The sequence below is a fragment of the Scleropages formosus genome, chromosome 24 (genome assembly GCF_900964775.1).
Source record: "Scleropages formosus chromosome 24, fSclFor1.1, whole genome shotgun sequence".
Taxonomy (NCBI): domain Eukaryota; kingdom Metazoa; phylum Chordata; class Actinopteri; order Osteoglossiformes; family Osteoglossidae; genus Scleropages; species Scleropages formosus.
In genome coordinates, this window is record NC_041829.1 from 12,127,826 (window position 1) to 12,150,161 (window position 22,336).

Sequence of the window (22,336 nt, forward strand, 5' to 3'; positions counted from 1 at the left end):
AATACACTGCAGTTAGACTCACATTACTCACAGGATGTGGTAATAATAAAAATAATAATAAGAATAAGAAGAAGAAGAAGAAGAAGAAAGAGTATGAATGTGTTCTCTCTGTGTGTGAACATTTTTTTCTGAATACCTGTGCATACTTTTCCCTGGATGTAAGAGCTTCTATTAACAATAAAAATTTATTGTTATAAGGCCTTTGTTTCATGCAAATTACATGAGACAATTATATAAATGTAGTAATAAGGCCTTCTTCTGCTGGGGTCCCACTTGTGAATACATTTACTTCAAGTTCTTGCTATAACCTTTCGGACAAGACATTTAAACCATCACTGTGTTATTCTCAGTCACTTTGCACAACTAGCATCATACAGACAGCTGGCACTAAAAAGAAGCAACTCACCACTTTGCACTGTTCCAGATAGCACTTCATGCTAATGTATTGTTTTTATTGTTGTCATACTTTAAATCATATGTAATCATAATGGTTTCAACAGTAGTAACTGCGAACATCTACATGAACAGTTTACTTTTACATTGGGACTGCAGAGAAACACAGTAGCAGAGTAAACAGGAATTTCTTGAGAAGATACCACAAGTGTGACAAAAAATATACTATAACACTTTTTCAAACTGATGCATGGTGAAAGATTCTTTGCTTAGTTTTTTTAATACTTTTTATTTTTAATCTAAATATATACACAAAACAAACCTAGCAGTCTAATGTAATTTGAATAGACAACGCATACAGAACACTATTTCAGTGTCCAAATAGCTGCTCTCTAAACTGAATGAAAAGCCTAAATTTTTAAACACACTCTCTGAAATGGATACAAGCCCTCAGCTCTCTGAGGTCTATTTTCAGCCCACACTGATAGCTCAGTATTATAGCTCCATGTGGTTAAGACCACTTATGCTAATCACTTGAAGAGAGTGTTATGAGCTCAAGAAACTTTTGAACTAACAATGAAGTAACCATTATCCAACAGACAAGATTCCAGCAATAAATACAAAATAACGGCTGCTGTAGGTAATGTCAACCAATTTAATTTTAGGTCACGGTCATTTTTTTTTCCTTATGGTCTTTAAGTACCTGTATTCCTCTGCAGTGCAACCAAACAGAACACAATCTGGTCAATTTTAAGACTAGTGCAGCACTATTCCTGGTCTTTCTCTGAACCAGAGCTGAATTTTGGATCCACGACCAATGTCAGCAGAGTAATCAGAAATCATTAACAAATTTATAATAATCACTAATGTCTACAAAACATGAAGTATTCAACTTACTTGACAATTTAGGAAATAACTTATGAAAATCCTTTATTTTGAATAGAAAACAATGTCTTTTGCACTATAATTGATACATGCTCATAATTTAATTCTTGCAATTGAACAAGTGGAGGTTAATATAGTTGAATTCCCTTTTTAATTGCGGCATTGTTGTTGACAATAAGTCACTAGTATTTACATGTATTTTTATATGTAGTATAGATACCAGACATTGACTAGCGAGATTTTCCAGGAGGAGGCAGCTGAGCGATGTGTGTTTGTGTCTGGCATCTGTGCACCGACAGAGTAGAACAATACATAGAGCATGGAATGACAACATCACTTTTCTTAGTCATCACTTCCAAAAAATGCTGACAGTAGACAGGACACCCAACTCAGCACATAGTCCAGTCCAGACTGTTTTGGGCAAAAAGCTTAAACTGATCTGAGATCATTATTTGTAACTACAACCCTCTTGTGCTGCAAAAAGTAATGACAGAAAAGGTGCACCTCCTGATGGGATCAGTACCAAAATGACACCTTGAAATGTTTATTTGCCTAGATGCAGTCACTACAGTCCCAGGAGTTCTTTTTTTTTTTTTTGGATAAATGGTGTTGGCTACTCCTTCAAAGGACTAGCTGCTGCCTGCAGTTGTGAGTGGTGGGGTGGCTCTAAGCGTGAGCAGGATGGCTTGGTGTTCACAAGCCCTGCTTGGCCAAGGCAGCAGTGACATCCTCTGCTAGTGTAGCCAGCTGTGGCGACTCCAGCAGGTTGATGCTGCCAGAAGAGGACATGTGGCTGTGGCGGTGTGGGGAAACACCACCTGACAGCCTTGGTGACTGCGTGATAATCTCTGCGCCATGGTCAACACGTGCCTTTGCCATGTCCCGGAATGTCAGCTTGTGGCTCTCAATCTGAAAAATGGATAAAAATTTTATTTAACAAGAACGTGCTGAATATCTCATATCGATAATTACACTTCACCATGTACTGGAGGGTCTGCAAGGTCAGGGATCCGTGAATGAGAAAGACAATTCAACCTCTTCGTGGAATTTTACACATCTGCTGTTTACATTGCCACTCACAGTTATATTACCCCCTCCAGGAATGTGGTGGGCATTTTCCAGAGAGCCCACCTTAGCCTGGGCCTTTTCTTTGAAGTCCAGCCTCACACTCTCAATGCGCACATTGCCACCACCTGCAGGAAGAAGACAGTGAATGAAACAGAGAGATGGAGAGAACTGCATGCGCAGAAATGCACTGGGGAGGCTCAAAGAAATTCCGGTCCTTGCCTTACTCAGCCTCTGGAGAACTTCTCATCAGTATTGTTCAAATGGATCATGCCAGAGTCATTTTGTAAAATGATTTTGTATATCAGCAGCCAAGACCACTGAGTCTTCCAATAACTCAAAGCAATACATTTTAGACTTCCTTCGTTACGTAGGCAGACGAATTTCTTTTTGTCTGGAACACCTGTTTCTGCTCTCTTAATACTCTTCTCATAACCCAGTCAATGAAAAATGACTGACGGGGTGTGGAGGGGTCCATAGATGGCTCCAGGGTACAAACAAGCAGTCACTTCAGATTACTACCGAAAAAGAGAACAGTAGAGATCATATGTGACTACATACCTGGGCGGTGATGGATATTGTCCAGTGAGCCACACTTAGAGGTCACATGACTAAGATCAATCTTCTTGGTTTGAATTTGGACCTGCAGAGAGCAAACCAAAGATGTTGTACTGCTGATTCTACAGAAAGACACCCGTGCCTTTGATTTAGTGCTGATGTTCTGCCCTTACAAAACAACACAGATCATTGCATTTGCATAGTCTTCACCTGTTGTTTGCGTATTGGCTTAAAAATGACATTAAAGGCCAATAACTATTAGCTAACACTCAAAACACACTTAAAAATATATCTTTGGTTTGTTCAAGCATTGCAGAAACATGATCCTAAACACATTTGTAAGGGCAGAAATTTTGCACATCTATATTCAAGTGGCTAGTGGGAGCCCCATAGTCTTCAGTTGGATTTGTATTTTTGAGTACAGTCCTCGGGGAACAGGTTGTAAACAAACAGAAAAATGCAGTAGTCTTAGTAACTACATTTGACACACCTACAGAAACAAGATTTACAGTCAAAGTCTATAAAATTTAATTTGTGACTGATACGAAATAAGTCCCCCAGCTAAAAAAAATAGAGAAATTATCGGTGGACTGTAACCCAGTTACAAAATCCATATTTAAACTGTAGTGTGTTGCTTACTTATTTAAGGAAGTACAATATGTTAAATTCAGCTAACGAAACACAAACTTGAAAGTCCTGCAATAATTTCTGAAGAGTATTTTTTATCACCCAGGAAAAGACAGGTGAACACGCACAAGTAACAGTTAGAAACAAATGGTTGAAATGAATTCTTCCAAGAATAAGAAAAAGATTATTTTAGAAAGCTTTATTGGATCACACCAAATAAAGCAACAAATCTGAGGAATTGCATTTTATACTGTGTGCGCTATGGTGATTCTGCTGCCTTACAGCACCTAGGCTGTTCAGGTTTGCATGTTCTCCTGCAGGTTTCCTCCCAATAATACAAAGACGTGTTTCAGGTGGACTGGTGACTCTACGCTGGTTAAATACAAACACTCAATTTATTCAAATATTTCTTGGTCTCTGGTGTCACTGCTTCACACAGCTGAATTAACCTCGCGCAAAACTGGCCCAAATATGTGCAAAGTGAACCCGTCTGTCTGTAACCATGGCAACACAAGGGTAAGGCAAACGCGGCAAAACAATTGAACACACAATGGTAAAATAAAACAAGTAACTAATCAATTGGTCATTTGGTTTGATGAAGGCATTTTGTTTAGAGAGTAAAAGTCTCATTCTGAACAGGATTAAATCTTTGCTAAAAATGGTGTTAATAGTATGCCATGCTGTAAGAGGTGCTACTAAAGTTAACGCAACAAAGCACTTTTCGTTTACATTCATTTAAATTACACACACGCACGCACATTTTCAGAACCGCTTGTCCCATACGGGGTCGTAGGGAACCGGAGCCTACCCAGTAACACAGGGCGTAAGGCCAGAGGAGGAGGGGACACACCCAGAACGGGACACCAGTCCATCACAAGGCACCCCAAGCGGGACTCAAACCCCAGACCCACCGGAAAGCAGGACAGTGGTCCAACCCACTGCGCCACCGCTCCCCCACCATTTAAATTACATTTACTCAATTAGCTGATGCTTTGAACAAAGCATTGTACATTTTTAAGATGCTCATAATTATTGTCAATTTGTACAGCTGGGTAATTTTGCTGGAGCAGTTCAGTACCTTGATCAAGGGTACTAAACCAAGAATTAGGATTCCAACCTGGAACCTATAAGTCCAGAGGCAACCGCTCAAACTATTACACCACTTGCTGACTAATAACAATAATAGTACTTACAAATCTTCTGCATCTAGCTGGTCAGTGATATCTTTTCAACCCAATAAACAAACATGACCACAATAAGTATGAATACTACCATACAACAGACTGCCAAACACAGTCTGTTGGGACGGGTGTGTCACGATCCCTGAAAATCAGACTCGGAATTAACGTAGCGGGCATCCCCCCCGGCGCCACTGAGCCACATAAAGCACACGTGAACCCAATACACACCAAATCCCCAGCACCATAAAAGGAGTGGCGGACAAACATGTAGTTGCGGATTCTTGATTAGCTCTTTATTGTGCTTCCTGGCGATTATTTAGCGATTCTCGCTCCATGTAACTCACATGCTTCTAAAGTCCTGTTCACAGTGTGTTTGCGTTCTAGTCCACAGCTCAAGTCCCATCTGCATCTGTCCTGTGTCTGTGTACTCAGTCAGTTTCCCTAACAAGAACACTCAGCATGTCCCTTCATCCTGTGTTCCCGGTCTTGCTTTATACCAAAAATCAGTATGAAATTTATTAAAAGTGCAAAAAATTGCACAAAAAATTACAAAGTCATGTATTGTATGAGTGAAGTGTAAGTACAGTAAAGTACTGGTGCTATGGTCCTATCAGCTATATCCTGTTGGGTGTCCTGTCTCCTGTTTCCTTTGTTCAAACACATCTGCGCAGGAACGAGGCTGGTAGGAGATAAAGAAATGATCAGAGACATGCAGCGGAGTAACTGAGGAGAGGACAACCATAGTTTTGAGAGAAGACAAGGTCTAGGTGATTGAGCAGGAGAGGACTGGGACAGAGAAAGGTGAAAGGACTGCAGAAGCGACAGGAGGCTGTTTGCCTGAATGTCCCTGACAAGCAGGTCGAAATCACCCGGGAGAATCAACAAAGTGTTGTCCCCTGGGACACAATTCAAGTTGTTAAGGTCATCAAGGAAGCAGCCCGGAGGGCCAGGAGGGCAACAAAGAATGACCATCCCGATCGTAGTTGGAGCAGTGATAGCACGGAATTCAAAGGAAAACAAGTTAAGCAGGAGAAGAAAAAGAATATTCCCATTAGGGAGAGATGAGGAGGCCTGTGCCTCTACCTCTGCCAGAGGGATGAGGGGTGTGGGAGAAGGAGTTGTTGGCGGAGAGGGCTATGGGTGTGGCTTTATTTTCCTAGGTGATCTCTTCAAGTCTCTTCTAGGGCCAGGAGGTCCAATGAGCGGTGGGAGGCATAGGCTGGAATGAAGTCAGCCTTCCTCACAGCAGAATCCCGTAGAGATACTGAAACACGGTGGAAAGCTTGATAGATGAGGATATACCAGGTTGCTATAGCAATGGCAGTGTCTGAATCTCTGACGGTGATATCGCTTAGTTTGCTTAGACAGCTTTGACGTCAAACATTTTCGGTGCATGATGCCTTGCAGAAAAAGATGTAGAACTCACACAGTAGTATAAATCATGACTGATTTATAATTTGTTATTCACAAATAACTGCAAATTTGCATTTTCAGCAGGCATTGCTCAATTGTTCTAATGGCAACTGTACACTACTTGCTTTCCTGAAGAGAATAACAGGTTTCAGCTGTACTAAAACAATTACAATGGTTTCTCTACAATTTGGACCATTACCATTGAAATTTACCATTAGGAAACTGGAATAATGGCTGCTGAAAATAGGGCTTTGTGGTCATATGTAAATAATAAATTAAAAATGAATCATTTCAAGCGGAAACATCTCTTGAAAATATTTTCAAATGAATTTAATGGTACCCTGATAAAAAAAGTATAAATTGTTTGAAAAACATGATAATTTCTGGGCAATTCCAAACTTTTGAATGTTAGTGTACGTCTAGAACTGACAAAAAGGTCTGATTAAATTTACTGTCAAAAAGATGCAAAACAGAAAGGAAATACTGTTTCACATCACAGTACCAGTGTATGTCATGGATACACAGGACTGGACAATTTTATGTTCATATGCAAGTCACCTTTTTCATATTTGCTAAAAATTAGAAGGTTTGGGGTTATCCTGGGCAGGAACCCTCCTTTGTGGAATTAATGGACAAAGCTAGAACGGCTAAGGATAACACCTCTCCTGCTTTTCCTTGGCCTTCCCTTGTGTTGTAGAGACAGGATTAATCTTTAGCAAAGAGAGAAACAGGGGAGAGAGTGGGATACAATAAAATGGGTGTAGGTATAATAGTACATACATTGCCTCCACGAGGACTGTGCTTCAGATTATCCTTGGATCCACATTTTGACTGTACGTGACTGAAGTCCAACTTCTTGTTTAAAATCAGAATCTGGAAAAATGCAGACATATGTACTTCTTTAATGCAAAAAATGCTTATTACCAACTAAGAAATTAGTTTGGAAGCAAATAATTTATCTGAGAGGTGTAGTTAGGAATACAGACCCTGCTCTGAGACTGGTGCAACAAGTTAGCGTTGTCAGATAGAAAGTTAGTCCAATTTAGTCCAAGTTCCAGCATCGATCAATTCAGTTTTACCCAGCATTTCATGTCAGAGGTAATTCAGAAAAGCTATGCCAGAACACCGCGCCAGTCATACTGCTGTGCATAAAGACCAGTGCTGGCAGGTCCTGCTACAGTATTTTGCATTAAGTAGTCAGTTATAGTGGGTTAGTTTTGTTGGATGTGCCTGGTTAACCATGTCCATACTGACAATAAAACTCGGGATGTTTTAATGAGGAAATTAAGTGTAAACGTGAATTCTGTATTTGAAAGACAGGATGGAAGAGTAGACATTAGTGAAAGAGGGATTGTAAATAGGGGAAGGGATATTGACATTGTCTAGACAAAGACACTGAACCCCACCAGAGTCAGGGAGCCACAGGCTGTTCTGCTCAGGTGTGTCATCAGAACAGAGAAGCCCTTAGGTTTCAAAACATTTGTGTCATTTCAGGCAGCATGAGCATAAAGTAAAGAGTTCCTGTAGACACACTTGACTGGGGCTATCAAACCCTACAGAAGAGACCACAAGAAATGACACAGAAAGGGGAGCTGAGGCCTTGAATGAGGTGCAGAGCAGTGTGGACAGAGAACGTTGTGGATTGCAGACAATGTTGACATTACACACGGCCACAGTTCCTCTCAAATCAATGACCTTATAAACACATAAAAACATGGACCTGATCCAGCACAGGGGAGTAAATGAAACAGTAACAAACATGTAAATGACTGTAGGTAATATTTCATCTTTTCTCAACTGGAAACTGATTTCTATAAAGCACAGAATATGCTTTTTGTCACGAAAAGCAAACTAGAATACAAGGACCGGTAATTTTTTAGTTTGTAGCTGCAGAATTGGGAAACCATAGTAAAGCCAGGGCTGCACCACATCCAAGATGAATCACTTGAGCAATGAGAGCACATTGAGAAGAAAGAAGGACCAGTCAACAAAGCAAGTGGTATTGAGCCAAGTGACTTCACCAGAATCAAGAACTCCTACAAGAGCAGAAACGCTGTGATACGAGGAACACAGAGCAAAGAGATACATTGAGTGTTCTCATAAAGGAGACTAAATTAGTACACTGAAATATGACTGAGACAGGCAAGCACTGAGATGACAAGGATCATCTCAAGAAATCCCCAAATTCGGAAGCACAAACTGTATGCAAACAGCCAGAGAGTGCCCAAACACAGAATACCTCTCAGCTTGACCTATCTGGCAAACATCAATCAAACCCACACTAAAAACTAAAAGAAAACACTGGACAAAGCAGCAATACAAGGATCTGATGTAGAACAAAAGGAACAATGTTAAAGGAAACATAGGAAATCTAATCCTGGAGAAGCAGAAACTAAGATAAACGAACACGAACCCCAACACCCTTAGCAACCAGAGACAATTCATAGCTAGGGAGAGAACGCTCACAGACATGAAGCTCAAGCAGATCCTGGAAGATCTCAAAAAGGCAATGCAGAAAGTAAATGCTCAGGGAAAGTCAAACCTCCAAGCCTCAGAGTCTGATGAGAAGCAACTAAAGCACATGTTTTAGTGAATCAGAATTGCACTAATCATCAGACAATGACTTCAGTGAGCAAGTGCGAAACATGGAGATCATAGTCAGGAACAACAGATGATGTAAATGTGATATTGTCATAGCTACTGCAGTGATAGGAGGTAAGGAAAGGGAGAGAAAAATATCAGAAGAACCGGCATGGAAGAAAAGAACACAGAAGACCGTAGAATCCCACAGGAAAGACTTAGCCATACCTGGTTAGCTGATAAAAAGAGCGTGAGAAATTACATTTATTCATTTAGCTGATGCTTTTCTCCAAAGCAACTTATAAAGTTGAGGTATTTACCATTTATGCAGCTGGACAATTTTACTAGAGCAATTGAGGGGAAGTACCTTGCTCAAGGATATTACAGTTGGAGGTTGGGGATAAAACCTGCAATCCTCAGACGCAGAGGCAGTAGCTCTACCCACTATGCTACCAGCTGCCCCTATAAGGCATAACATCTAAGAAAACACTTCTTTTTCTAAAACAAGTAGAGATAACCTAGTGTGGAATTGTTGAGAACACTGATGTCCATAATGACCAAGCAACTTGGATTGCAAAGACTACAGAGGAATTTGCGCATATCAATATCAATGTTTGGAAGGACTATAGGACTACAGTTCATAAGATAAAGAAAGCCATCAGGTAAGTTCATAACTAGAAACCTCCAGGACCAGAGAAGCTACAAAACTTTTGGCCAGAACATTTTACTACTCTCTATGAAAACCTAATGAGAGCTTACAACAAGGCAAAGACTCCTGACTTGTTAACTAGGCCACCTTTCTGCTCTCCAAATCCAGGAATGCAAAAGACTCCAAAAACTGTCATTTGATTACTTACCTTCCCAAGATGTGCAAAATACTCACTGCTGCAGTGATGAAAAGGACATACAGTCTTCTACTCAACAGTTTGTTCATGAGCACAATGGTGAGAGACTGAAACACTTGGGTATGGAATGGATAGACTACAAGAAAGAATCTGATAGTGTACTTCATTCCTATATAGCAAAAGCCATCGGAAACAGTCATGAAAATCTATGTCCAACTATTACTCAATTCATGAAAAAACTTTGAAGGAATGGAAAGCAAAACTGTAGTTAATCTTCAGTGGTTACCACATCAAATCAGACAAAATGCCCACCAAATAAGGAATATTTCAAGATGACTCTGTTTCCTTTGGTGTTCTGCCTGGCACTTGTAGTGCTCAGAAACATGCTCAAAAGACAAGATATGCATATTAAATGAACAAGAATAACAGTGTCTGGTACATCTTCATGTACAACTTGAAGCTGTTCATGAAAAATGAATATCAGTGAGAACAAACCCTGATTACAGTCAGTTTAGTAATGACACCAAAATGAAGATAAGCTAGACAAATATGCTATCGGAGTATTCAAACATGGAAAGCTAGTCAGACGCTGGCTGAATGATGAGACTGTTAACCAAAACACTGATCTAGAAGAGACGTGCAAGTATCATAGCTTGGAAGCAAGCAATGGGATACAGGATACCTCGATGAAAGACAAGATAAAAAAAAGAATACTATTGTTGAGTCAGGCAGATACTTACAACACAGAAACAACACTTTTAACAAGACAACAGTTATAAATAGCCTTGCAATACCACTCCCAGCTTAAACCTTTGGAATAGTGGACTGGCTAAGGTCTCAGATACAAAAGATAGATTGCAAGACAAGAAAATTTCTAAGTATGAAAGGAATTCATCATCCTAAGTCTGACTTTAAAAGAATATACATCAAGAGATAAAATGGCAGATTTAGATTTATAAAGATGCAGTGATATTGCCACCACTTGGGACAGTGACAGTTCATACTCAGTCAGCGAACTGTCCTGACATAGGGCTGCACAACAAGAAAGAGAAGACCTACAAATTGATTGATATAGATATTGCAGACGATGCAAACATGTTGAAAGGGACTGTAAAACTCAGCAACTACACAGACCTGGAAATCGAGGTCAGTAGAATATGGAACATCAAGACCAGGGTGGCACCAGTACTGGTGGGAACAGTCAAGAAAGGGTTCAGTAACAATATAAAGATGCTTCCAGGCCGACTAGCTGCAACCAAAGTTCAGGGGATCACGTTGATGGGTACTGCACATATCCTGCTCAAAGTGCTTGGATGAATTTCTCTGTCTGCAGCATTTGGCACTGTCAACCACCAGATTCTATTCACCTCTCCTCTCAAAACTCTTAGGAGTAAAAAGCAAAACTGAACTTAATGCCATGAAGAATGTCTTTGCTCTCTTTGAGCTCAGACTGCAAGTCTATTATCCACTGTCAGTCCGGACGCATAGCATATTTGATATCTTGAAGTTGATGTCTATATAAAAATTACCACGTGTCATTACATCTTAGGGCATTCAACCAGAAATACATACTTATTCGTGTATCATTTTTACTACTTATGTACTAAATTAAACTTAATGGAATTGAACGGAATTGTATTATTTCACCGCAAATGCTCAGGTCAAATTAACAAATAAACTGAGATGAAGTGAATTCAAAGCAATTCAAATAGGACACACTCTTGCCCAGTGTCATGACCTCAGGGAGATTGCACCAGAGGACCACAGAAGAAGTTCATTAGAGCTAAATCCACATACATGACAAACATCTGAATCTCATTAAAAACACCCTATAAAGGAAAACCACCTACTTGCAGTAGTTACAGAAAGTCATTGAGAAACCTTGCCTTTAGCCCTCTTCCGTACTCCTTGTCCATCAGCCTTGCTCTTCAGACCATGACCACAACTCTTCGAACTACAGTCTTCACCTGCGAACCCCGACTCCTCAGATAACGACCCTCGCACTTCGGATCACGACCACGACTCCTCGGACTACGATCTTTGCCTGTGAACCCTGACTCCTCAGATAACGACCCTCGGCCTTTGGACCACGGTCACGACACTTCAGACAACGATCTCTGCGCTTGCGTTCGGACCGACATCTCGCTAGAATCATGACACCCAGTCACCCCTGTGGCATTAGTTAAATGGTCAAACATATAGGACTTTAAAAAACCCAGAATGCGCTACACTGGACAGAAGATTGTACAGAGTAAATTTATCTACTTCTCCCAACAAACTAAATTGTCCTTTAACGTAGTTCTGTAGTAATTCCTTGTTTGAAATGTAAATTTTTTGGTTCTTTTTATGTAATGAAATAGACAAACTTAGTGACAATACATAACAATATACCACACAGAGGGGACAAAAGAGAGTGGGAATGACAGTACAGGGGATGGTATACAAGCCAGTGGTATAGAAGACAGTGAGATCAACAGCAATCAGAACAAGGTGCAGAGAACTGACAACCATGAAATCTTTAGTGAAGGTCTTTTAAGGCCTTACCTGTCCCCCCTTGGGCTGGTACTTCATGTTGTCAGTAGAGCCAATCTTGGACTTGACACTCTTAAGGTCAGGAAGGGGCTGGTTGATGATGCGCAGCTGTTTGGGCGTGGTGGCAGGTGACTTGGGTGGTGTACGGATGATGGCTACTTTCTTATCCTGGGACAGCAGGCTCAAGGACTTTGGTGTGCTGGGGGTACGTGGGTAGCTGGGGGTGCCTGGGGTGCCTGGGGTGCGACATGAGTAGCTGGGTGGAGTCCCAGGTGTGATGGCTGTGGACCCAGGTGTATGAGGAGTGGAGGCTCCACTGCGGGCTGAACGAGATCGGGCTGATTCCATCCCTGTTAAGTGTCACAGTGGTCATGCACGGGTCACGTACAGGTCATGCACATACATTTCTGGCATGGTGTACATCAAGGTTTAGAATGGGTTCAATATTCTCTTGACTTTACATGCTATCACTGGAGGATATTATTTAAAAACATAATACTAGCATTCACTCCTACTCAGATAATATTCAGCTCATCATATCAGACTTTGAGCATTCTCTCGGTTTGGTTTAATTAAACTTCATTAATTCAAAATAGTGGGTGGGCAACGACATTTATTTTTAAACACAATAAAAACTGATCTTGGTACGTGATTATACCACAGACTGCAGTCCAATCATATCAATTCTAAACCCTCATAGACTAGTTCTTGGTTGGTGTGATTGCGCTGAAAACCTTGGTTCTTTATTTCATACTGACTTATCCTCTAGCTTGCACATTACCGCAATGTTTAAGACTGGCTTTTTGCAGAAACATTGGGAAAATAAGGTGATTTTAAACTGGCATGATGCAAAATACCCTGGTCCATTCTTTTAGTCCAGTAGAACTGTCTACTGTAATGTAATACTCACAGGCCAATTGAATAAGTAGCTCATTAACTGTAGTCTACCTATATCCAAACTACAATTAATTCAAATTGCTGTTGTAAGAATTATCACAGAAATAGGAAATATTAACACAAACTACCTCATAAGTTTTTAATCTGAGTTTTTGTTTTCCTCTCCTCGACTGCTGGCTAATCAACTTCTTCATCATAAAGTACTTCTTATTCTTATAAAATTCTTATTGACTCAGTTATGCCTTATATTTATTCAAGTACTTAATCATTTATTTCTTTGCTTCACTTCTACTTATTTTAGTTGTAACACACAACGTAAGAAAGAATAATGATTGCATCACTTCTAAATATAATGAGTTAGGAAAATATATGCAGCAGAAGTCAGCTGGAGTCTGCTTAAACCACTTAATCTGAATTGATTTTCACTTCATTGCATATCTTTGCAATTTTATAGTCCACAGACACTACTGTTTAATTTTCTTTTAAATTAAGAAAGACATTTTAAACCATGTACAGTATATATTCTATTTTGATAGTTTTTGTCATTGAATGATTTACAGGTAAAGACCGGCATTCAAAAGTTTGCAATCACCCTGAAATGTTGAGGTTTTGAAAGAATTTATATTTTTCTATCAAGGTACCACTGAACTGATTTAAAAATATACTCAAGATATCCTTACTAATTATTACTAGGCATCCACTATTATCTAGAGAGAAGAGGGAAAACTGGATCTAACCATGATAGAAAAGAAGCAGAAGGCTCAGGTGCACAAGTGCACAAGAGGATAAGTACATCAGAGCCTGTAGTTTGAGAAACAGACACTACACAGATCTTCAGTGGACAGCTTCCTTAAATAATACAGGACAAATACCAGTGCCATCTATAACAGTGAAAAGATGATTCCAGGATGCTAGTCTTTGAGCCAGAGATTCAAAGAAAAAAGTCATATCTGAAACTGGCTAATAGGAAGAAAAGGTTAAAATGGCCAAAAGAATACAGACATTGGATGGTGGATAACTGGAAAAAAGTTTTACGGATGGATGAGTCTAAGGGTGAGGCATTTGGATCGAGGAAAAGAGCATACACAAGACACAGAGCAAATGAGAAGCGGGAGGAGTGCCTGATGCTTTTAGTCATGCGTAGCAGAGGAAATGTAACGGTGCTTTGGTGCTGGTAAGGTGAGAGATTTACAGAGTGTAAGGAAAATAATGAACCAGAAAGGTTAACACTTTATTTTACAAGGTCATGCCTCCCGATGTAGTCACTACTTAACTCGTGCAGATTTGAGCATGCGGCAGGACAACAATCAAAAGCATATTTCTAAGCAACGCAAAACCTATTTGATGAAGAAGCAGGAAGCTGGAGTACTGTCTTTGAAGGACTGGCCAGCAGAATGGAGGATTCTTTGATGAATGTAGTTTGATACATAGAACAGTTGCGTGAAATAAAAATAATATTCCGAGATAGTCAATGTATATAGCCTTCTGATTTTCTTCAATGTATAGACTTCTAATTTAAATTGATTTCTTATCAATTTAATACAACCTTGATGAATAAACTTATAAACTTCTGTTAAAAACATGAAAATTTCTGGGTGATTACAAACTTTTGTACACTAGTGAATAATGGTTGTAGAATTCTGTTCCACTGACAGGACAACCATTGATTTTTACAGTGGTGTGCAAAAGTTTGGACATCCCTGGTAAATTTACATGTTTTGATGATTTCTTAAGTGAAAATAAATTAACAGAATCTCTGCAGGGAGGAAGGTTAAAAATTACTTTTTTGCTCATTTTAATGCACAATTACTATTTATTTAAAGAATTCTTCAGGGTACTAACATGACAAAGGACATATCAGATGTGTATTTGGACTATTCTACCTGTCATACTAGGTGCTCTTCCAGACCTGTTTTCTGCTCTGCTGTCAGTACGAAAAGCTGCATGGGTCAGAAGAGGGGAAGACAAAGAAAACAGCCAAAGAGCAGAAAACAACTGTTAGAACACGGGAAGAGATATTTGTAATGCAAAAGTAAGAAAGGCAAAGCAGTTCCACAGGTGCTTTCAATATACAACCATCAGTCCAAGATTAATCACATAATCACTGGTCCCAATTTTTTAAACAAATTTAATTTCCTTCACTATTTACATAGAAACCTTTCCCCTATGCAAAGTGACACAGTAAGTGGCACTGCACCTGGGTGGTGCGAGAGAATGTGGGTTTGATGCCTGTTTAGTCTGCATGGAGATGTGGGTTTCCTACTCATAACAAGTGGTTATCACAATTCAACGAATCGGTGGATATATCTGCCCTAATTTAGTCTTTGCCCTTTCTTCACTGCAGTCAGCAAATACCAGACAGCAAGCTGAGAAGATTTTAAATGTGATTTTAGCTGATTCCAATAAATTTGCTAGTTGTGAATGCAGAGCGCAAGACGACTGCCATCGACTGCAGCGGAGTCTATGAGTAACAGCCACACATACGCAGCTGTCACGTCATTGCAACCTGTTGCCTCTTTCACTGCAAGACAGTATAACTGAGACACTTCAGCCTTTGGCAGAAGATACCACTTGTGAGAATGGGTAGAGAGTGGCTGGCATGGCTTACAGGTGGGCCGTCGTGGAGCCGTGGAGCCAGAGCTGGTGATAGAGGTGGAGCTCTGTTCCAGTTCAGCTGGGTGGGAGCGACGGGTCAGAATTGAAGCAGGCCTTGGCAAGGAAGACCGTTTCTCTGGACTTCGTGAACTGCTGCCCTGTTTCAGACACACAAGGAAGCATTAAAAAAACACCTAGACTTAAAATGTCCATCCATTTTATTAACGATTATATCCACTCATCGTGAATTTCTCAAAAAATTTGACTGACATCATAACTGACGTACGACAAATTCTCGTCAGCAATGTAGAAAACTGAGCCCAGTGCAGAGGTCAGGGGATCCTGTCTTACCTTGCTGTAAAGACTATGTTGGGGCACAAAGGAATGGGGTCAAGCACAGGAGGGCTGGAGCACTTACTGTCAACAGTTTGTGCTGAAACCTGATGACTGGGTCACTTTATTCTCATTGATGGTTGAATGTAGTGTGCCTCAGGGGTGCTGTGGTGGGTCCATTATTGTTCTCATTCTATATGCTACCATTGGACGATATTATTCATATTCATACTGTGAGTTTTCACTCATCCAAATGACACTCAGTTATATGTTTCTTTTAAATCTGATGACCCATTACATTTTATATCTTTAGCTAATTGTTTTACTGATATAAAACTGGATAAGTGTATATAGGGTGGGATTGTGGATATAGTTCTTGTATTAACCTGATGTATAGTCAACCTTTTATTTCTACATTTACATACATTTATTCATTCAGCAGATGCTTTTCTCCAAAGCGAAGTATATCTCATAGAAAATAAAATGTGTGCATTACATTAGCAGAAAGACTGAGATGCAGACACATGATTCTAAAATACAGCTAGTTTGTTCCTTTCCACCATATGAACCAATGTACATCACACGAGCAGCTGCATAAAACTTAATCCGAAAATCTATTTTCTATTTTATTTCTATTTTGTCTCCTGATCATTTGCCTGTCATTTTCCTAATTTTTTGGATGATTACTGTTTATATTGCTTTCTTGTTCATCTTTATAATGGGTGCTAATAACTGCGGGCGTGACGTGCATTTTCAAAAGAAAATGAACATTAGTGAACTAGAATTGGAATGCAGCACACTCAGTGGTGCTACATTTTAAAGAATTCAATGGACGCTAAAGGTTTATTTTAGAAACTAAAAATGACAAATGTTGGGTGTCTTCCTTAGGATGTTTATTTTACTGTTTTTGTGACACATTACATTTTTGTTAGAGGGCTTACATTCATAAACTCAGTGAAACTAGTAGGGATTTTCAGTCTGTTGTGTGTTGTATGGGATATTGGGATACTCACAGTCATTCGATCGCGGGAAAGTCGAGTCATACTGTGAGACTGCTTTGCTCCGGTTATTGCCACAGCTGCATGAAGAAGCAAATACAGAGATTCTGGGAATGTTAGTTACTGGCTGATTGGCTGTAACATGCAAAACAGCATTTGAGCTCAATGCGTGGTTTCAAATGCAACAGTGAGCTTGGCGAATGGCTGACAATGGGTCAAACTCAAGCACAGGTACACCTCACATACACGTGTTCACCTGAATCTTTAGTGCCAAACGGGCCTTTATCCACCATCTCCATTGCACCCATGTGCCCATGTGCATTGTGTTTAGCCTTTTTTTAAACATGGACAGACAGGACTGGAACCAGTTTTACTTTAAAATATGCATTATTCTAAAGCTCCTTGCCCAGTGACTAACTGACAGTGACTTAAAATAATATTTTCAGCTACACGAAAGATCATTAATGGTGCATTTTAGAAAAGCTGCGCAGGATTCTCTTTGTCTTCAACTGGTCACAGAAGTACAGTCGAAGCCAAAGAGTTCACCACAACAAAAGACCCCACAGAAGCATCCTTTGACAGTCACTAGTAAAACAATGACACAGGAATTTTGGTCAGCAATATTGCAGCAAGAGAGGACTGTCTGTTGCTTAGCAACCACCCCATTGGGTTCGCAAAGCAGGCAGATTTCCTCTTCTGTACTTAAACACTGTAGCTTTCCAAAAACTGGTTTTTGCTGTTTCAGTTGAACACAGGCAGCACATGGCTAATATGCATTTCACCACAGTTAAACAGAAAGCGATGGCAGCTCCAGACCAACAACATGCCAGTCTATGACCTTTACATGAGCACGGTGCTTCCCAGTAACCAAACAAAATACACAAAGAAGCAAGGGTGAACATGGGAGCTCTGTAGCATGATTCAATCCTGCTAAGTATGAAAAAAATAAAGAAATGGCTGTTCAGCATTGACATTTACAATATCCATACAGCACAACTAACAAAAACAAGTAAAGGCAAAAAATAAAATTAAATTACATGTCAGAAGTGGCATAAATAGGGTGATGTCAAAATAAGAAAAAAATAACAACAAAGCAGTCATTTTAGCGATGAGACATGGAGGTCCATGTTTGTCAGCCACACTGGGCATCACTCTGCCTGGAGTGGTCACCTGGGGATCTCCGTTTAGCACTGATGTGCTGAGCAGGCCTGGGTTGCCTAACTGCGGCCTTTAACACACTCTTCTGGGAGGGAGAACGGGTTTGAGTATCTATTTTTTTAGTATAGTCAGGCTTCTTAATCACAGCTAAAAGAGGGAGAGACAGAGTCAGAAGCAGATGGGAAGAAAGGGTTATAGCAAGAGCCCAATGAGACACCACTCTCTTATGACAATATTCCATAACAACAGCATAACATGCATGGCACAACGTGAACATCATTATCTGTATATATACTGGATAGTAACTCCAAGACAATGAATAACTGTCAGTAAATAAATAAGCCTTTTTATGATCTTAAGGTTCAAGTACAATTCAGCTTGAAATCCACCAAAATTGCACATGAGATGTTTAGTATCAAACATAGAAAGGGTGCCACTATTACTCAAGACTAAAAAACCAGAATAAAAAATTAAAAGGTTATGAACAAAAAACAAAAAAGAAAGCAGTGTGTTTCTGAAATTTTCACTATGTTAACATAAGTTTAGTAATTCTTATGTCATATTTATGCCAAGAACCTTTTTTCTTCTTCATCTCATCTCTTGGAATAAAGCTGGTCTCCTTTCGCACTGACTTGCGCTCAGGGGTAGAGATGTACCCCTTGATTCTTCCTGGAACCTGTTCCTTTGGCTTCTTTTCCATCGGCGCTTTCCTGACAGGACTTTTGGCCATTTCTGAGAGCGGTTCGATTTTTTCAGTCGTGATGCTCCTGTCATAATCTGTGCCACAGGGTGCAGGAGTCAGGCAGTAAATCACACAATATACAAGCACCCCAAAACAGTCGGTAGTAGCTGTAATCAAATTTTTGTTCACCATTTTATTTAACATAATGAAAAACTTGATATATATGAATGACTTCAAACTGACTTAAGAATACGGAATTTACCTGTGGATCAGTTTTTGTAAGATTAACTTCTTGAGCTATATTGAATTTACTGTTGGGTTGCATTTTATTTAGAAAATACTGTATATCTCACCTTGAGAGTCAACCCAGGCACTGTCTGTGTCTAAAATGGAGTCATCAATGGTGGTCTCATCCTTGTAGTCATCATAAGATTCTGTTATGTCTTTGTTGTCCTGAACTTCTTTTGCAAGATCAACTGGAACCTCTGGAACTTTAGGGATATCAGAAAACTCTTCCAGACTGGTTGCTTCAATGTCAACTTCCTGTGCCAGCTCAACTGATCCCTCCTCCTCATCTTCCTCATCCTCTTGCTCAGTCTGCAACTTTTCAGCCTCAGTTGGGGCAGAGAAACGAACACTATGGCCAGGTTCCTCTCCCTTGTCGATAGTTTGCACTACAGTGATGAAGTCATCCTCCACAGTGACGACAGATTCAATTATTGCCTGGGGCTCCACCAACCCACTTGCCACTTTTACCACCTCTTCCCCCTCCTTCTCTCCAGTGCTCTCCTCTTTATTCTGGTTCTGAAGAAACAAAGGTATTTTGATGTCTTCCATGATTTCATCTGGTTCCTTAGCTAACTCCACATCCTCCATATCCTCTTGTTCTTGTTCTTTAAGCCCTGCCTGGGCAGTTGATGTAACCGGAGTTATTTCATCTATCTTTACAGATACTTCTGGATATTCCTGGAACCCTTGAATCACTGAAATTTCCTCCTTAAGAGCCTGCTTTGGGGAAGCAGTTAGGTCCTCTTCCTGCTTGGACATCTCAGGTTTAATGGATTCTGTTTTAACCTCCAAAGACAGTACTGGAGACATTGTCAAGCATTCTTCTTTTGGAGAAAAAGCTAATTCTTGTTGGATGGGGATTTCAGATTCACACACATGTACTTTCTCTTCTGCACTCTCAACAGAAGATGTAGGTGAAGGTTTCATCTGTCTTGCAAGCCTATCCTTTGCCACACCTGTAAGTTGATATACATCTTCAGCATCTACCTCCTCATAAGCTTCCTGATGCACTAAGTCTGGTTTCTCCTTAACTTTTTCTCTCAGCTCCTGCAACTCACGCTGTTCCTCCAAACTTAAAGGCCTGTTCTCTGTTTCCAATTTATGTATTTTCCTTTCATAGTCTGCTATTTCAGCCTCTGTATCTGCTGTTATCTTTGCCTTACCATCAAGTCCAAGGGTTGTGTCCTCAAGAGTTACTGTCTCAGTTGGCATTTCTAAAGGCTTGGGCACACTATCAGGCTGTGCAGCCTCTGCCTCTGTACTAAATCCCTCTGGTGAGACAAGAGACACTTCTCTTGAGACATCATGGATAACTTCAGGACCAATTTGACCTTTAATATCATTTTCAAATCCAGTCTTTAAAAAATCCTTTTCTTTATTTTCAAAAGGCACATTTTCATTTTCTGCATCTACTTTACCTCTCACAGAAAGTCCATCACTGATCTCATCATTTTCTTCCTCTTCATTTTCTTTCAACCCCTTGTTAATGTCTTGTTTTGGGGTGATCTTAACTCCAATTTTTTCAGCTTCTGCTATCTGCACTTGCACTGTTTTCAGCACAACATCCTTCTCTTCTTCTGATGCCATCGTGGTAAAGATTTGGGGAGGAGAACCAATGGGACTATGAGCATCAGCAGGAGAAGGCATGGGTCCAGAGTACTCATTAAACACACAGTAGCCCAGTTCCTCTAATTGGCTTTCACTTTTTGCTGTTTTTTGGTCTACCAAGACCATCTGGTTCATAGAGTCTCCCATAATGCCTGAAACATCAGTAGGAACAGATTTTCTTCTCATTGTTTCAGGGTCTGCACTCTCTGATGTTAGTCTTGATCTGGCCCCCGCCAGATCCAGCATTTCAGGCAGATCAGGAGCCATTACTGTCCCATTTTTGTAACAGAACTTCATAGGCAGTGGTGATTCTGGAGACTCCGCCTGGGGACTAGACTTTGTACTAGATGTGGGTGCAGGTGGTGAGGAAAGAGGACTAGTGATAGAGGCAGCTGTCTCAAGAATTAAAGGGGGAAAAGCTGACTGCTTCTCAATAGATGGGGTAGTGGTTGGAAGATAGTTTGCAGATTCATCAAGACTTCCACTGGTGTAGGATATGATGTCTGTTGCTAATGGAGAGAAATTTCGTTGCCGACCTTGCCCTCCACTCTGATCCATGGATGCAACAGGAATATTTAAGGAATAGCTTCTCTGCTCCAGTGATAACTTGCCTGGTGATAGCCTGCACTCCTCCTTCCTGTCCACAGGGGGATGTGTTTTTGTTTCTTCCATAGAGTTTTTCTCAGCATCTTCTGGGAACTTTGACAGTATGCCGTGACTTATTTCTGTTGGGAAAGGAACCACTGGGACATTCTCTGAAGACTTTTCCTCTCTGGCATCACTCAACTCATAATAACCTTCACCATTATCTTCCTCAAGGGCTGAAGTCTCAAAATAAGCAGACATCCCAGATTTATCTATTTCAAAACTTTCTAAATGCAGGTCCAAAGAACATGAAGGTTCAACAAAGTTTGGCTGCTTTGGCTCCTCTCTGTCACTACTTGGTATAGAAACCAGTCGGATTTTAGCCCCATCCCCTGTAGAAAGGTCTGCAGGTTTGACATTAACCTCACCTGAAAAAGACTCTTTTGCTTCTTCCTCAGCTTCCTTAGTCTCACCAGCTACTTCCATTTTCGTGTCCCATAGAACCTCCTTAGAACTACTGACATCCTCAAGGTTATCATGATCCTTTGTCCATATATCCTGATCCTTGGAACTGACAGATTTGACCATAAGACTGCTGGATTCAAGAACTTCTACAGAAGGCTGCTTTTCAACAGTTGTCTTTGGTACCATGTCAGTATCTAAAATTCCTTCTTCTTCTTCTTTAGAGGGATCCTTGTGCAGCTTCCTCTCCTGGTCTGTTGGTTGCTGGGATGCCAGATCCAACTGATTTGAAGGGAGGTCACTCATCGCTTTGGGGTGTCCCTGGCCATTCGATGGGACAGAAGCAGCCCTTGTGGTAGCTTGATCAATATCATAAGAATCAGAAAAACCTTTTAACATAAGAGTTTCTTTCTCTTTATCTGAAGTAACAAGCATTGGGTGTTGCTGTAAATTCAGCTCTTCTGACTGCTCCTTCATTTCCGGGAAATCTGGACCTGTAGAACTGGTCTGCCAACTGTCAACCGGCCTCCCTGTTTCTGTCTTCAGGGCTGCAAGTAAATCTAAAGTAGTATGATGTTTCTACATTATGTTCATTTCAGTAAAAATTAAATTCCCAGATTTCAACAACAACAAACAGGAAAATGAGTTTAT

The 22,336-nt window shown here is 40.3% G+C and overlaps 1 protein-coding gene across 11 annotated transcripts in view; it reads right to left on the bottom strand.

The window, feature by feature from the left end:
• Positions 1-415: 415 nt before the first annotated feature.
• map2 (microtubule-associated protein 2) overlaps positions 416-22,336 on the bottom strand; it is a 78,213-nt gene continuing 56,292 nt past the window's right edge. For 6 of the 11 annotated variants that reach the window (XM_018726531.2, XM_018726530.2, XM_018726533.2 and 3 more), the window contains 11 exons: positions 19,096-22,245; positions 18,637-18,837; positions 18,073-18,207; positions 16,918-16,982; positions 15,585-15,729; positions 14,860-14,916; positions 12,092-12,429; positions 6,903-6,995; positions 2,905-2,986; positions 2,359-2,471; positions 416-2,187 (listed from right to left, as the gene is read on the bottom strand). In XM_018726531.2, coding sequence (XP_018582047.1) covers positions 1,972-2,187; positions 2,359-2,471; positions 2,905-2,986; positions 6,903-6,995; positions 12,092-12,429; positions 14,860-14,916; positions 15,585-15,729; positions 16,918-16,982; positions 18,073-18,207; positions 18,637-18,837; positions 19,096-22,245 — 4,595 coding nt within the window. In that variant the 3' untranslated portion in view covers positions 416-1,971. The remainder of the gene's footprint in view (positions 2,188-2,358; positions 2,472-2,904; positions 2,987-6,902; positions 6,996-12,091; positions 12,430-14,859; positions 14,917-15,584; positions 15,730-16,917; positions 16,983-18,072; positions 18,208-18,636; positions 18,838-19,095; positions 22,246-22,336) is intronic. The other 5 variants (XM_018726534.2, XM_018726538.2, XM_018726536.2 and 2 more) reach the window with 4 other exon arrangements.